General features: G+C 38.5%; 1 protein-coding gene across 1 annotated transcript in view; it reads left to right on the top strand.

The window, feature by feature from the left end:
- Positions 1-17,924, top strand: part of EDIL3 (EGF like repeats and discoidin domains 3) — a 196,374-nt gene that overhangs the window by 123,205 nt on the left and 55,245 nt on the right. The window contains exon 6 of the mRNA XM_009281597.1: positions 693-874. Within this exon, the coding sequence (XP_009279872.1) occupies positions 693-874 (182 nt within the window). The remainder of the gene's footprint in view (positions 1-692; positions 875-17,924) is intronic.

The raw sequence follows: 17,924 nt of genomic DNA, 5'->3' as shown, positions 1-17,924 counted from the left end.
CGCATTGCTGGCTCATGTCCAGCTTTTCATCCGCCAGTACTCGCAAGTCCTTCTCGGCAGGGCTGCTCTCAATCCCTTCATCCCCCAGCCTGTATTCATACCAGGGCTTGCCCCGACCCAGGTGGAGGACCCTGCACCTTGTTGAACCTCATGAGGTTCACACGGGCCCACTTCTCCAGCTTGTCCAGGTCCCTCTGGATGGCATCCCATCCCTCAGATGTGTCCACCACACCACTCAGCTTGGTGTCATCTGCAAACTTGCTGAGGGTGCACTCGATCCCACTGTCTATGTCATTGATGAAGATATTAAACAGTACTGGTCCCAGTACGGACCCCTGTGGGACACCACTTGTCACCAGTCTCCATCTGGACATTGAGCCATTGACCACTACCATTTTCTTGCATTGTATCCGTAAAACCCAAACTCACAAATCTTCAGCTAGAACAAACTAAAAGAAATTGAAAGCTTAATCTATTTCATTAATTTTGCAATGGGAACAGTTATTTACAAGCAATATTTTTGTACCTTTTTTTTCATTTCTACAAAAAGAAGATGCTACCCAAGTGCTTTAAATCTCTTCTAATAACGTATTTGGATCTATTTGTATGCTATTTGTAATTACAGCCACTTGGGACTCAGAAGAGTTGATCATTTCAGTTGCATTCATTTCTTTTTTTGTTTCCATTTGCAGGATGCTCTGGCCCACTAGGCATAGAAGGAGGAATTGTGTCAAATCAACAAATTACTGCGTCATCCACTCATCGAGCTCTTTTTGGACTCCAGAAATGGTATCCATACTATGCACGACTTAATAAGAAGGGTCTTGTGAATGCTTGGACTGCTGCAGAAAATGACAGATGGCCATGGATTCAGGTAACAGATGGAGCTGAGCAGGAAAAAAATCTCCTTGATTCAATTGCCAGAGTCACTTAAGAAACTGATGAAGACAAGTGGTAAACTAATAGCTAGATTCTTATTCACTGTCAGAAGTGTAGCCTAGACTATAGGGACTATTTAATTGCAAAACAGTAATAATCTCGACTGTACAAACGCACAAATCTTTCTATTTAAAAAAATGCATGCATATGTTCCATTGTGGCTCTAAACCATGGAAGCAAATTTACAAAGACCCTTTTCAAGGAAGCTGCTTTCCACATATGTTACATTTGCTCATTAGGTCCTTAGTAGCATTTAGCAGCAATATCTCTTGATGGAGATACCTTGACACAAGCAACCTTCCTCGGGCATAATTCTAGAGTGCTTTAATGTGGTTTTGGCTGTACCAGAGCCTGCAGAAATAGTTTGTCCTCTCTTCTGAGCTGCTCTGGGCACACAGGTTAAGCATTGTGTGCATCATGCTGGAAGTAACAAGAACTGTTTTAATTAAGGTTGAAATAGCTGTTAGTTCAACCACATTTGTGGGGCTGAAAATACATATTTTTTTCATTCCCACTCAAGGGTGTTAGCACTAGAATGATTCAAATGGCAATGCTCTCTTTGTGGACTGGATTTCTCTGTGCCCAGCAAATGAGTTCAGTAAAAGGCATGAAGCAGTGAATATGAAGTCCTGTGGCTGTATTTTAATGAAGATAATGATTATCTAGTGATTGCTGTAGCTCTTTACTTTTATGGTGTTTTCTTTTCATGATATGTGAATTGGGCTAAGCTTTGGCATTTTCAACTGTTAGTTAATAAAGGTGATGTTAGATACTTATGGGAAAACCTTTTGCACTAATGAGTGTAGAATCATAGAATCATAGAATAGTTCAGGTTGGAAGGGACCTCTAAAGGTCATCTAGTCCAACCCCCCTGCCCTGGGCAGGGACATCGTCAACTAGATCAGGTTGCTCAGAGCCCCGTCCAGCCTGACCTGGAATGTTTCCAGGGATGGGGCATCCACCACCTCTCTGGGCAACCTGTGCCAGTGCTTCACCACCCTCAGCGTAAAAAATGTCTTCCTTATAGCTAGTCTGAATCTACCCCCCTTTAGTTTAAAGCCATTCCCCCTTGTCCTGTTGCAACAGGCCCTGCTAAAAAGTTTGCCACCATCTTTCTCATAAGCCCCCTTTAAGTACTGATAGGCTGCAATAAGGTCCCCCCGAAGCCAATATGTGAAGAGGGTGCTTCCCTCCCAGTGAACCCACCACAGGAGTAGCAGAAGATGCTATTTGAGCGTCTTGTCTACCAGCGCTGAATAAGTTGAACTGTCCGTATGTCCCTTGGGTGTGTCAGACACACTCTTCTTGAAGTTACCTTAGTGTATGTGGCATAATTTTTGTTCATATTCAGTACTGAGTACTGACTACCATTTGTGATTTTTCTGAGCGGTTCCCAGATATGTGGGGAAAAAGTGTACAAGATTACCTGTTCATTTCTCGTGTTTGGAGAACAGGCACAAAGCGCGGTTTAATGAAGTTTTCTGAAACTGGTGTAGTGAGAGTGCTGGACTTCGTCAGTTCTGAAAAATGAAGCCGGTGTTACTGTTTGTTATTCACTGCAGAGTGAAAACACAAAGGCCCTTCAATGCATCTTAAGTCAGTTTTCTTCCGTAAAGACCGGAGGGGTTAGGAAGTCTGTAAAATTTATACATTGAAAAAGAACTGGAAAGAGTAACGCTAAGGGACTTGAGCAGAATTATTTTCACAGGAGTAGAAAGCTAATGTAACTTTAATGGATAATGAAGAAGTCAGTGTTACAGTAGCTTTTGGGCTCCTTTAGAGTGTTGGCTTTATTAAATGAGCTGGAGAAGAAATTCAGAATCATTTAGCATTGGCCCCCTAGACATGTCTTTACTAGGAGATGAACTGGATGGGGATGGCTAATGGTCTGTTGCTTCCACGTTTGTACTTGGCAAAGCCACCACCCACCGTGGAGGCAGCTGTCAGGCAGCTGTTTAGGTTTCTACCCAGATCAGAATTGGACTTTGCTCCCAGGTAAGTCTTCCCTTTGCTCTTACCTGGAAGGAAGGTTGGACCAATGGAGAAAATGTGTCTACAAATCTCAGCCCATGGCATCAGGTTTGAACAATTTGTTCTTTTTTGGAGTTAATGACCTAATCTAGGCAGTGCCAGTCCCATGCAGGTTATTCTGTAATTTTGACAGTCATAGTACATAAGGACTTTCTATAAGCTAATTAAGTGAGATGATTAATGTGTACTAAGCACCTAGAATTCTCTTTTTTTTCTTCTCATTTTTCTTTAATACTGTTCACAAAACTTGCCAAGTATTTTATTTTTCTTTTTAGTTCAGAGTAAAAATAAAAATACTCTTTGTAATTTAAAAACAGAAGTTTAAATCTTGAGAGGATTTTTTTTTTTCCTTTTCTGAAGAATTTTCTCCTTAAAACACCTGGGAACAGCAAATCTAAATTTGTCAGGGAGATGATACTTGTAGAGGAAAAGTGCTTTTTGGTCTTCTGCAGAAACCCTGTTTTGATTTGGCAAAGGTACAGACCTCCACAAACTCACACTTTATGTGCTGTATAGTAGTTCTTTACATCAGACCACTGTCTTTTTCTTCAAGCGTGAAATACACTGTAAGAGGCAGATGCTGCTGACCCTTATATAGGTGAATAGTTTCTGTTGAGAGAGGAGGAGAAGCAGAAATCCCATATCTTATTTTTGCACAGCTTCTATAATGGATAGGGAGATGCTTCATAAGCCTTTGTGGAAGGTTACAAAAAGTCAGCCCACTCTGATTTGCGCTAAGTTTCTGGCTACCTTCCTTCTGGTCCTGTGGGAGAAATGCTCCCTCTAACAACAGTTTTTACTTTCTTTATTGTATCACCAGCTTCCTCCCAGATCCTAATGTGAGGGGTCTGCATATGGGACCTTTTCCATGTTGGTCTGAGTGACGAAGCAGCTGGTCCAGAAGATGGCTCCTGAAAAACAGTGTGAATATTTGGCAGAGATTAAGTGGAAAGTTACAAAGCCAGAAACCCTATTTTTAGGAAATGTAAATTAACATTTAACACAGTGAACCTAAAGCAGTAGCACGTTACCCTTTTATAGTTTCTAATGCTAGATAAATCCTAAAGGAAGCTGTGTGTAACAGGCAAAGTCCCCCAAAGTATAATTATGTATAGGCCTGTAGCTATTTTTGCCTTGTTCCATCATTACCAATTTTCTTTGTCATTTAATTTCTTTATTTATATGCAGCTTGGCAAATGAAAGGTTTGAGTGCTGTGCTTATAACTCACTTGTAATGAGTGCAGAGTTTTTTTCTCTAATCTTTCAGGTGTCTGACACACATGAACTAATTAGTATGCAATTTCATTTTCCTGCATTCTCCCAATGAACTGAAAATTGAAATTGCCGTTTTAAATTTACACTCTCAGCATGTAATTAGTAATGGCACTACAATGCTTGTAATTGGCTTGTGATTTAAAGTGTCAGTGACCATGTTTTTGAAAGCAAATTAAAGTCAGAGTAAGTCATATCTCCCTTTTAAAGTTCTGCTGACCTCTGTTTCTCCTCATAGGTTGGCTGTGATAAAATAACACCTGTGTATACTGTTTAACACTTCATTAGTGACACTAACTTTTAATGTTTCCAAATACAATGAGAAAAAATCCTACACTTCTATTTTTCATTAATTGTTCCTGAGATATAACCAAAATGGTCACTGTACCTAGAGATCCATGCCTATACCTTATATTTCTTCTTCTCTCCCAGTTTCACCACCCAAAACTAGTATTTCTCAACTCATTTTTCCCCTATTCATGACTGGTTTCCCTTTCCTTCCATAAAATATTATCCTTTTTTATATCACTGCAGTTATTATTGCTGTAATACACAAAGACTTCAGCCATGGTGGATATGCCAAAAATGCATAAACTGGAATGTCATGAAGAACACTGTGAGACAAGATAGAATAATTTGGTATAACTAGCAATATAGGACAGGCCTACACTACCAAAATCCTAAGTCATGCAGTTAAGGTGTATAAGTAGCTTTGGAAGAAGGGTGCATGTTGAGGAACCATACTCAGGGATGAGAGAGCAAGGTGGGTGAATATTGTCCTGTAAGATAATAGACCTGCTTCTTTAGACTTTTAGAGTAGGTATGGTCTTTTTGTTCGGCAAATAATACCAGTGCAATGGGTTCTCTGTCCATAGATGAACCTTCCTAAATTTTAATTTGCCCAACAGTAAGTCTTATACCACCTATGTCAGGCAGCCTGGAGCGGAGAAGGAGCTCACAGCAGAGATTCAGTGGCTCCTGCCACTGCATCGCAGGGCAGGCTGGGCTGGGCTGGGTCGTCAATGTACCGGGGAGTCCTAAGAATATCAACCTCAGAAATACATGACAGTCTTAGAACAAAGTAAGAAGGTGGGTAAAGGAATAGAAGAGGTATAGTGTAGAAGGTATCAGATTAAGGCTAGACAGCAAAAATCTGGGTGTACAGTGAAGTCTGGTAGGAAGCATTACACAGCAAATATTGGTACAGCTGGCAAAGATGATGTTTCGAGTCAGGAGGGGTCAGGGAAAGTTTTGATTACGGAAAGGATAGGGTAAATTTGATTTCCTGGTCCTGGCTGTGGCCAGTTCATTAAGCAAGGAGTGGAAAAGATTAGTGCCTGCTGGTTCCCGTGCAATTGCTGCTGTTGCACCGTGACTGAACTATCACATCTGAGAACAAGAGATCCCTTAATTTCGGCTCATCCCCTGAGTGTGATTGATTGTGAAGCGGATTCCTGTGAGGAATGTGCCTGGTGATGCAATAATTTTAATGGTGTACAAGGGACCACCAGCTCTTTTTGAAGTGCTTTGTGGTCTTTTGGACATGGAAATTTTTTTTACAAGGTCAGTATTAATCCACAGCCACCAAGAGCAGATTTGGGCATACCTTACATCTGGAGAATATTAAGAAAATGAACTAATTACTGCTTATCAGACCACTGTGTGGGAGCTATGATTGAACACCTGAACTGTTGCTGGAGACTTGTTTATAAACGTAAGTTGTTAAATAGAAAAATAAAAAGCTATTTTGTTATCCCTCATTAAAATAGCAGGAACCGTTTCTGCAGAGACATCAGTATGGTTAGCAATTGGTTTTTAAATAAAATATTCAAATATTTAATTTTATTATTGTGAGAAGGAGGAGGATTCATTTACAAAATAGCTGGACTGCTCAGTTTGGTTGCAGAATCAAAAAATGGGAAATAAAGTTGGTTCAGGTTGCAAAGTTATCTTTTTCCCCCTAGTCTTTATTGCATACAAAAATTTCCAAAATATTTAGTTTGGGGTTTTTTCCTCAACAAATAATTCATCCCTTTCCAGCTCTATTTCATATTTTTATTCTTTTTAGGTGTCAATTTTTGAATGTCAAATGTGATTTCAAAATGGAAAAGCTAGAAATCTTATTTAGAATATATGAAAAAAGCATTCTAATTCTAACATTTTTCTAATTTCTTCCCTAAATGGCTTTTCTGAAACTATATGATAAAGTTCAGATGAAACTCCATATTTTGAGATACAACAGTTTGATGGAAAAGGTGCCCAACTTCTAATTAGTAATTTGAATATATTAGTATTCTAGTCCAAAATAAAATACATTGGGTTTATTTACTTTTACCTTCTCAGTGCATCTGTTTTAAATAATACTTTTTTTTCTTTTTTAATAACTTTGCACAGTTTTAAGAAAAATTCTTCATTGTTTTTCCTGAAACTCTGAGTAAATAGTCTTTCTGTAGAGACTCTTAATAAAAAAGGTGACCTATGATGGAAAGGGATCTACCTCAGCAGATTCAGGGTAAAATTTTTCCAAAGCCCCTGTGTAATTTAGAATTTTAAGGTCAACTAAGTACAGTTAGAGACACAAAAATGTAGTTCTTATAAGAACTTGTTCCACAGCAGAAATCAGAGTGGTTAATTAGCAACCAATACATTGGGCATCCCATGAAATGCATGGAAATGTCCAGTGCCTTGGAGGGTTTGCACAGAGTCAGCACGCTGCATGGGTGATGGTGACGTTCATCCAGAGAAAATGGAGCACCAGAGTCTTCCTTAAGTATTGCCCGTACACAGCATTCACTAATAATATATCTGAGGAATAATAGTGTATTGATGTGTTCTTGGATATGGTGTTTACATTAAGATAGTTTAAAATCAGCAGGGTAAGAGAAGAATTGTGCAGCACAGTGATAAGGATACTTGTTTGAGAGAATCTAAATTCTAGTTTCTACTCCAGAAGCCATGTTGGTACTTTATTTAGTGATTACTGAGAATGCTTTTCTTTTTTTTCTTTTTAAGTCTAAATATATTGGGATAATGTTTCTGGTAGGTAGAATGTATGTTATTATTTGCGGCTTAATTTGGTTTTTACACAAGTGTGTCCCACACCACCTGTGGTTTCAATCCTACCTCTGGCGCTCAGCCTCACATTTTCAGAGCTTGCAGTCCCTAATACTGGTATAGTTAATTGTATGTCTGTGAATCTCACAAACCTAATGATAACTACTGTGGCACACAAAAAAACATATTTATATAAAGACTTTCTAAGTTCCATAATTCTTATCCCCAAGCAGGAATCAATAAAGTGTTGGGTTTTTTTCTCCAAAAAAGGCAAGGAAAAAAATTAGCAGCTTCCACATCAAGAACATCCAAAGAGCAAGTATACACCAGGTGATAGCTATTTGCTAATAAAATGATAAAACCCAAAATACACAGAGTTCTTGCAGAACATTCATTCAAACATCTGTTAGTAAGAGCTCTAAGCAAACTACCATCTGTCAAACCATTCATTTTGTCAAAGTTCATTTCCTCATTCATGAGTACCGTTGTATCAGCTTCCAAAAATACCTGTCGTCATAGATTAAATATGTAATATTACTTAATATAGATCTCAGCTTAGTATAATGTGGCCAAGTGAACCATGTGTGGCCATTATGAAATACAATCTTGGAGTCATCATGTAAGGTGACTTGAACCATATAGGAAGACTTAATCTGCTAAGTTAAATGCTGAAAAAACTATTAAAGCTCTGCATTTTTTGTCAATACTCCAAAATTTGACCTAATATCATAGGAGGATTTCCTTGGAGGATATTGACGAGTGGCAGTAAGTACCTGAAAGCCCTTGGCAGGAGAGAACAGAAACTAATAATGAAAGTGCAGTGTAATTCTCTCAAAACTATCCCACATAGGACCTTTGAACTGCAGGAATTAGAAGAGATCTTCAGCTAGTCAAAGTCTGCCATAAGTTCACTGACTTCAGTGAACTCAATAGCAGTGTCTGCTGGCTGCAGATCTCCCTCAACATCTATACATTTAGCTTACAGGCTAAAAATACAATTTATGTACTCAAAACAGACAAGAAAACAAAAGGACTGGGAGCCCATTTCTTAGTGTAATCATCCAGATACTCCCTTGTGTCCCATATCTTGGTATCTACTTGATATCCTCTTCTATCTCCTAGTTTCATTCTTTGTACACACAAACACCCACGCACAGACGTATTCAAAAAACTTTTGACTGAGGTTTCAGATACACAAAAGCAGTCAGTTCAGAGTTAGCATCCCCATGGCAACTGAAACTTGATGCTATTATGAACGCTATCCATAACATGCTCTGTCAGCTTGCATGCCAGCTTTCCTTAATTACTCCATGTAATATGGCTGAACGACTGAAGTAACAATACTTTTAAAAGCATTGTTTCATGCATCTGTAACAGCATCTATTTTGACTTAATGGTTTTTCACATTCACCATCCTGATATTAAAAGTAATCAAACCAGCAAGTGGTGACACACTGAAATGAGCTAATGTGTGTCTGTCTGGTTTCTCGTGTCAGTAATAAATTGCATGTGGAGGTGCCCCAGCACCTATGTGGTGGCTCACCAACTGTAATGGCATCATGTGTGGGCATCATAGTCCTCCTGTGGGGAGGACAGCATCTAAATCTGTAAGATGATACTATGCCGATGTGTGATAGTCAAACAAGTTGTATTTTATGTTGTAAACACTCACCTGCAAAACTGGCAAAGCAAATGATCCTCACAGTTACTCTTCTGCTAGGCTTGACTTCTGGAAAAAAGCTGTTTCAAGTCACTTCATTACAGCTAAGGTTCAGGAAACAAAGTTCATGAAAAAGTAAAATTACATGCCAATATATTAAGTTTGGGGTTTTTTGCGTGGTGCAGAGGCATGTATATACACTTCCCTCTGTGTTGATGGCCCCAGAGCGGTACATATATGTGGAGTTCATATGTGTGTAGGTAGGTCACAGAAGTGCAGAGCAATCTGCAGGGTGAAAACAGAGGCAAAGCCTTAGTACAGCTCTAGCTGTGGAGAAGCAAGCATGCGGTCCCTGGCTGCACCTCTGTGTTTCTCTGTGATTTTACTGCTGGTGGAGAAAAGTTACTGTTTTATGTAGGCTTTTGGAAGTATGGGAAGTCACCAGCACCATGGTACTACAGCAGAAAACGAGGTCTGAAGTAAACTCATACTCCTTGATCTCCCCTGGAAATGATGACATGTGCTTGTCATCTCAAAGACCTTCTAATTTCAGTGGAACACCAATTCTGTGGACTGAAAAATAGGAGTGTATTTTACTCTTGCAATCTTAAAACCTTCTTATTCCATGAGTGGTTAAGATAAAGAGACATCATTCAAGTCTAGAGTCTTTCAATGAGACTTTTCAGATTTTGAGGGTTTTTTCTTTGTCTATCACAAAACCAAGCAACATTAAACGTTTCTAATCTAATCTATTGCCTGCTAACTTTTGTAGACGGAAAAAGTATTTTGAGGAAAAATGCAGAGATAATTAAAATGATTGGGAAGTCTCACCGAGGGGTAACTTTTTGTGTTTATATAGCAACTTTATTGTCTATTGATTCTTAATTTCAAGACATAATTAAAAATATATTATGAGTGTGTTTGTTGTGATTCAACCAATATTCAACCAATTTCTTAAGATTCAGGAGGGATTAACCATTTGAGCCAACTTTTTGTTTTCTGCAATAGCATCTGTGGGTGGAGAAATCATTTGAGTGGCATAGTCTTTTCAGCAGTCACAAAGCCATCTGTCCCCTGTGTGCTTACTAATCTACTTCTTTACTCCACTTGTGTCCACCTGAAACCTTGGCCTCTCTCCCTACACAAACAGTCTCATAGCAACTAACAGATTATTCTCAAAGATGACAATATGTGGGAAGGATTGCTTTCATGTACTCCTATTTTCCCATTTGTCTTTCTCGCACAAATTTTGTCACGACATGAACACAGTCTAACAGTTGCCCTAATTATGAGCAGCATTACTAGATCAGTCAGAAGTCCTAGTTACAGCTGGAACTTCAATGTGCTTTGGGTCTTCTGTAAACAGACAACCAAAAAAACTGCACTAACTAGACAAGGTATTTGCAGATACATGGGAAGAGCAAAAGGATGGTATGGTCAGCATGACAGGCAGCATAAAACTGTGGCTGCCAGGCTCATTGGAAAAGAAAGTTTTAAGTAGGTATACAATGATTAGGATTATCTTGACCAAGGAAGAAAGGACGTAAAGATGTGTATTTTATGATCAGTGTTACGAAAATTGACATACTGCTTTGTGAGTTATTTAGCAACTGAAAACAGCATTTCATTACTGGCTGAGGAAGGGTAGCTAAAGTGTGATAGCATGAGAATTGATACTCAGGAGGAGTCTGCAAGCACAGATCTGCTGTGTCACTTGCTCCTCATGGTCTCCTTGCAAAAAATCCAGACCTCGTTTGGATAGTGGGATTTGCAGCGTCTCCCAAGGCTGATGTAGCAGGATTACATAGGAAAGGAAGTCTGCCCATTGCACAGCCCATGACGATCATGTCCTGTGGAACCACTCTTCAGGAAGACTCTTCCCCTTCCTTTACTGTAGTAATCAGTATAATTTCTGTAGATAAGCTGCATAAAAAGAAAGACAAGGTAGTGAACTATGGTTAAGAAGTACTCTCTGCACAGGTTGTTTGTGGACCATTTGATAGCACTATTACCACTTACTGGGCTTATTCTGGTGGAGGAACTAAGCAGCTTTAGTTTCCCAGTGTGTTAAAATAAGCTGGGAATATGTAATGATCACAAAACCCCAGTAAGGATCTCATGGTGCTGGGGAAGTTTTTGCTTTAGCTCCCATCTTTGAATGGATGGGTTAAATTCCAGGTACAGCTTTAATATTGATAACTAATGAAGAGAATTTCTTCATCTGGGCAACAGACTTGTCATTTTCTAGCACATTTCCTTCTTAACATTTCGCAACAGACTTGTCATTTTCTAGCACATTTTTTTCTTACTTAACATTTTTTTGTCTGAGAAGTTACATACGACCTAGACAAAGCCCACTGAAGTCAGAATGGGAATTCTTCCCAGTTGTCCTTGTTGGGCTTCAGGGCAGATCATATTTGTTATCAGTTTTTACTAGAATGCATCTACCAAATTGCCTTGAAAATAAATGGAAAGGATGCAGTAGAAAGTACCTCCAGTATTTGCAATAGGCACATTAAGAGTTTTCCCTGAGTATATTTTCATGATGATTTTAATATTGTACCTTTTGAATTTACTTCTTTTCCCTAAAGAAGAGGGTTTTCATGTAGGATTAAAAGAAAAGTGCAGGTTTGTTTCCATGACCCGAGTCTATCATCTTACCTTCTAACCTCTACAAGCTATTGAACACAGCTATTTTACAAGTGGAAATACATATAGACATTTTCTCTGACATTTTTATTTACACATTCTTTGACTGGTGCTTTAAGAAGTATTCTAGACATTTTGGAGAAGTTCTTTCTGGGAGGCATTAGCATGCAAAAGACAGGAAGAGTATTTACAAGTTCAACGTTTATGAAGGAATTAATAATAGCAATAAATGACCTTAGTGTTTCTTAGCTAACCTTAAATTGCAGGTAGTTAATACCCTTTTAATCAATACTTTGTATATGAGATGAAATTTTACAGGGCTACAAACCTCTGAACAATATGAGATTGATTATGGGCCTCTTCTTGAGATGACAGTCTAAACATGCCAGTATTTGAATAATTCATATCATCCAGTTAATAGCATTCATAACAACTACCTTTGGGACTAAAATAATGACTTAATAGTAAGAAGAAACAGACCAAGCAAGTTTTTAGTCTGTCTAATTATGTAAACTCTCTGAGGCATAAAGTGAAAGTTCTCAACAAAAGCCAAATGCAGTGAGTGCTTTTTGGTAGTATTCATAACATATGCTCCTCCGTATTAGCATTACACGGGCCAAACAATCCCTGTATTTATGTTTTCCATACAACTAGGGTTTAACCTACCTTCCGATCTTTTCATGGACAGGCAAATTAAATTAGTGGGCCAATTTGCGTCTCTGATTCAGCATGCCTAACTTGAAGCATATAAATAGTCTAATTGAAGATAGCAAAGGTAATGAGTTGCTTTTAGATGGTTGGCTGGGGCTAAGCTGTAAGTGAGTACAGGGAAGACCTGAGAGATGTTTGTTGTTACCATAAGATATGATAGTCTGGCGAGGCACTCTTGAAACAACAGTATCAGGAGGATGAGTTTGCAGAGGATTTAATAGCAAAGTTGTGAAAAGACTTTGCTGGATCTGCATCCATATAAGCAAAACAAAAAGGGTTTGGGATCAGAATAAACTGGGTATTTAACTGGTTTGTCTGCAAGGTACAATCCCACAATCACGTTAGGAATTATTATTTGTAAAGTGACCTGTAGCAAATGACCGTGTTAGTTCTCTGAGATTATCACAATTATAAGATAAAACATGTTGGCTTTTCTCCATGTAATAAACCCCCTTCCAGAATGGCAGCAGCAGCTGGAGTGCTACATGGATAAATCACTGCGTTACCTAATCTGGATGCTAGTTAAAACACATATCACTGCTACTATGCTGACTGCATTAACACCCTCAACTAAATCTGGAGAAGCTCTGCTGACAGTGCTGATTAGGAGAGTAACAAAATGCCACAGACAGGCAAGATATATGAGCACCTTATGTCCAGGTGCCAGCAATGCTTTGCAACAGGGAAGATAATAGTAACTGACCTGCTCCGACCTTCCTGCACCTCATCACATGCCGAGTCCTGCTCTGCAGCCCCTTGCTCTTGACGTTTCATCAGTGTGAAACATCGATGTTCAGTCGTGTTCAGGGCCTCTAATGCTTGAAGACGGAAAAGGAAACATGGGGGGGAGCTTTCAGGCTCACTAAATTTCCCAGTATTGAGGGAATCATGTCAGGTTACTCCTTTCCTGAGTTTATTACAAACATTTCCATTGGCAAGTGTCCCTATTTTTCATCAGAAAATGGTTCTGCGGGTGCTTTCTATCTAGCTTTGTCAGAATTATGACTTTTTTTAAAAAAGACAAAAATTAAATTTCAATCCTTCAAAAACTGATGAAATCAGCAGGGAAGGGTTGCTGTAATAAATCTTTGAATGCCAGTATAACCTTGATACCTTATTCAACCCTATTTTTATATGAGTAATAGTGAGTATTAGTAAAAATATACATACTTTGTGCCAAAAAAGATGGAGAATTTTTATAGCAATGCTATTGTATCTTACAACTGAAACAGGTAAACACCATGGTTCTCCATAAACTGCATTTCTGTTTATGAATGAAGGCTCATGTAAAACTACATTTACAGTCTCAAAGACCCAGCGTTTCATGAAGGCTTTAATCTGAGCATTTCTTGGAAGCTTGCTCTTAAGGTATACTTCAGACAAACCTGTTCTGTATGAAATGTTAGTAGTGTTATTGCTAATAGTGCAATAACAAATGAGGGGAATATGGTTATGTATTCTGGCCAGGAGCATCACATATGGTGTCTTCCTAAAGTCACTCCATTGTCTCGTCCCTTTTCTCCTCTCCTGCATGTAATAACGTAGATGAGACATATGCAACTGATTTTTAATCTTTTTTGTCAAATACGTACCTTTTGGACACTGAATATACTAATATTTGGTCACAAATTGAAGAGGAATATGAACTTCTTCCACTGGTGCTGTCCCTAATCTCTGCTGTCCTGTTGCATTGACATATTATGACTGTGAATTTAGTCTTTTTTCTACAATTCTAAGGTTTGTTAAGCATTCTGGGAAGTTATTTTTGGTCTTTGTTTTGTGGAGACCTTTGGACTGTTTATGGAAAACAAGCATGAAGCAGTTCCCTCCTGTGCTATGGTCCTACATTTACTTCACTGTGTGCAGTGAAGCTGCACACACACCATGCAGATTTGCAGGATTGGTTCTGAATTGCCTTTGAAAATGATGCACTGCGCAATCTACAGGAACTCGTAAAATTACCTTGTTCATATTGCCACTTTCTTTTGGGTAGATACTCTTTTTAATTTGTTTTATTTCCTTTCTGATATAGATTTTTTCAAGTTCCAGTAAAATCATGATTGGCTACGTCTTCATCAGTGTTGACAACTGAATGATTTAGCATCCTAAAACAGATTTGTGTGAGTCACTGCAGTCAAAAACATTAGTACACCAGTGAAAATTGTTTAATAGAAATTACTCCTACAGAATCAGTCCTGAGAGCAGGAAACATGGCATGCTGGTTACTTTTTCCTCTCCTGTTGAAAGAGGCCATGACTTTATAACCTGCTGTGATGATAAAAGTGGTCTAATCATGGAGTCAGGATGATTGTGGTGGTTGAAAGGAACAAGGTTAAAAGAAATTTCAAGGACTGCTGGGAACTTTTTAAACTGCTAGAGCAGGTTTTATTCCCCAGCTCTTGGGCATACACTGCCCTCAAGGGAGTATGCCTCAAGTGATTTTCTCTTTTCTTAGTTTTGGCTGTATGACATAGTATAGAAGGCACCGAGTGACTGGCAGTACATGAATTCAGCCTTCGACAGTGTATACAGCACTGACTCCGAGGTATTGTATCTTGTCCCTCAGCACTGTCTATTAACTCGAATTGACTGCCATGCCTGTGGTCTAGCTAAGCTTTTCACAATATCAGCACGGTGACTGCATCATCCACCACATATTGTGTAGACTTAATGTATTTCTTGTAGCGTCAGATTTAAATTAATTGATGTCAGACTACTGGCTTTCTTTTACATGCAGTTTTACCTGAGTGATTCAATGTTCATCATTTATTCTAGCCCCAGAAAACTTCCTCATTGAAATGCAAAACCTGTTTGAGGCAGGTTCCATTACCTGTAGGTGTTAAACAGCACCTTACCCAAGTTTCATAAAAAGCTTCATGTCATGAGGATGTAGGGCAACGAGCATCCTTGGATCTGCTTGTGAACATCACAGCCAAATCTCTGATGTATGTTGGGTGAATTAGGTCCCATGGAAGTTGCTGGACCCAGGAGCCCCCTCTGAGCTGGGGCTAAACACAGCTCCATGGACAGGGGCCGAGTATCCAGTCTGAATCCATTACTCTCAAAATAACCTTAAATTTAATTAGGGCTGGTAGAACTGATCAGTCTCTTTTTTTTGCTGTAAGTAGTTTTGTCAAATTTCTATGCAGGTATCTTCTCACAAGGTCTTTACCATGCATTAATACTTAAATTACTGGGGTAAATCCCCCAAAATACTATTGATCTTCTATCATCCTTGATTTTTTCCACTTAATCTAGGTAATGATAAGGGGTCTTTTATAACTGAATAAGCTCTTACCTTTTTTAAAGAGATGTGTTAAACTCTTGTACTTATCCTGGTGACTTTCACCTCTTTGTTTTAAAACATAGTCACACATGTAATTAGAATATATAACATCTGTCCTAGATCTGAATCCACAAAGCAGAGCTTCCTAAGCTGTTTTTCTTCACAATTGCCACAGAAAAATACCTTTGAAAATGCTTTTAGTGCTAAAAGAACTAGTTCACATTTCACGTGGGGAACTTTGCTTCCTACTGAACTATATTAAGTAAGAAAGATTTCAGCACCTGCTTCATTATAGTCATTGCACAGTTGTAATATTTTGGGTTTTGCTAAGCTCTGACTTGAAAAATTTAAAACACATAAAAGAACACAGACACAAAGGGCCAATTAATTCCTGGTGTATCCATATGCACTGAAAGGAGCTGCCACAGGCGTGATGTTAGCCCCATGGGGATTTTGTATGTAAGAAAGCTGCGGGGATTTTAAAGCTTTTTTGTTCCCCTTTCATCGGGATTTCCTTGCAAACATTGACAGAATATATAGACCTAATTGCAAAACACAGCATCCTGTTTTTATTTCCAGTGTTATATCAAGCTCAACATTGCCTAAAGCCAAAGCTCAGTTTGTGACTCAAGAGTATGGATACTGATCAAGAAAGCCTCTAACAGGAAAGATTCTGTCTGTTAAAACAGAAGTAAATAAAATTGTACAGCTTATACGTAGAGATACACAGGTAAGGGTATAGAGCAGTCTGGTATATAGCAGAAAAAAGGTAGGCTTTTTACCTCCTGAAACTCAAAAAACACAGGTTAAACAGTATGTAGGCTAAATGAGTATTTTAAAATTAAATTATTCTTGTTTCATTTTTATGATTATCTGACCAGTTCTTCCCTTCATTCAGTAAGACTTCTCTTTTTTGAAGTTTGACTTTCAACCATAGTATTAAACTCTTTGGCAGATTACTTTTGGATGGTTTTTTTGCTATTGTTTTGCTTCTTGAAGTGCAGTGGTTGACTTGTTGTGCATTAGAGTTGGAGGCTTTAGCATGGAAAGAAGCCAGTGTGGGAAGATAACATCCAGTGGTTAAAGCCATGGTTTCATTAGAAACTACTCTTTCCGAATAAACAGGGAAGAAAAATTTTCGCATAAATTCTCATCCAAAAAAACTCCCTGAGTTTGTTATCTGGAAAAAGAAAACCTGGGAATGAAGCTGAAAGAATATTAGGTGTATGCGTAACTGGATGAAAGAAAAATTATTTGGTGTTGCATTATATCTTCCTTTTCCCAAGCAGTGAAATGTGAAGATACTACTAGTCAGCATATGCAAAAGGCAAGTAATCAATGGCTGGTTTCTCTTTGACTCTGCTTTCTAATTTGTTTTTGGAGATGGTGTTCACTTAATTATTAACAATTTTGTAAATATATGAAAAATTCTTTTATTTGCCTGTTTATTAATATGCTTAAATTCCATATAGAGAGTGAAATCTGCATAAGAGACTTCCAGAAACCTTTTTGTCTAACTGCTTACTATTCTGTGTTAACTACATTCGTAAATGTAGTTAGGGGGCTGATAGTAATCTCTGGAGCTGTCCTCTTACAAATATAATGTGTCTTTTTTTTTTCCTCTGGAAAACCTGGAATGGGGGGAAAGAAGGTTTCCCAAGACTATAAAAAGGCCTGAATCTCTTCTAATTTATACCTGTCTAAATTCCTGGTGTGAGTCCATTCTCCCCATTGCAATTGCAAACGTTCCTGAGTTTTCCTGGCATATGTGAGAAAGATCCTGTAAGAAATCTGATCTTTTATAGGCAGCTTCTCCTCTCTCAATGGGTCTAAACCTCTAAAGTACCCATTGTTATTCTAAAGGTGTAGGCGTATTTATTAATTTCTTATAGGGAGAACTATGGTAAAACTACACTGAAATTCCTCAAGAAGAAAAATATCAGAAGCCCAACTATTTCAGATAAGTAGCAGAAAATAGCTAGACGCCCTCAAAAAAACAGCAGTAAAATTCTGTCTTTCTTCACTTTCCCATTGTGTTCTCAGTAAGATATTGAAACACTGACATTTGATCATCTTACATCCTTAATAGAGGCTAGTTTACATCACCAAGTGAAAGCAAATCTTGAGACCACACTGTAAAGAATAAAGGGATGAAAGTATTTGGACAGCAGATACCCGATCTGTCTCTGACTCCCTATATTCCTGTACTGGGGCTGCTATCCCAAATAGTAAGGAGTGCACTGGGTCAGCTCCGCTAACTGGGGAGCAGAGATAAGATTCATACGGAGGAGACAAGTGCTAATGTAGTTTAATGTATTATTT

The sequence above is a fragment of the Aptenodytes forsteri genome, unplaced genomic scaffold, assembly GCF_000699145.1.
Source record: "Aptenodytes forsteri isolate BGI_AS27 unplaced genomic scaffold, ASM69914v1 Scaffold116, whole genome shotgun sequence".
In the NCBI taxonomy this organism is placed as follows: Eukaryota; Metazoa; Chordata; class Aves; order Sphenisciformes; family Spheniscidae; genus Aptenodytes; species Aptenodytes forsteri.
This window is presented reverse-complemented; position numbering and strand designations above follow the sequence as displayed.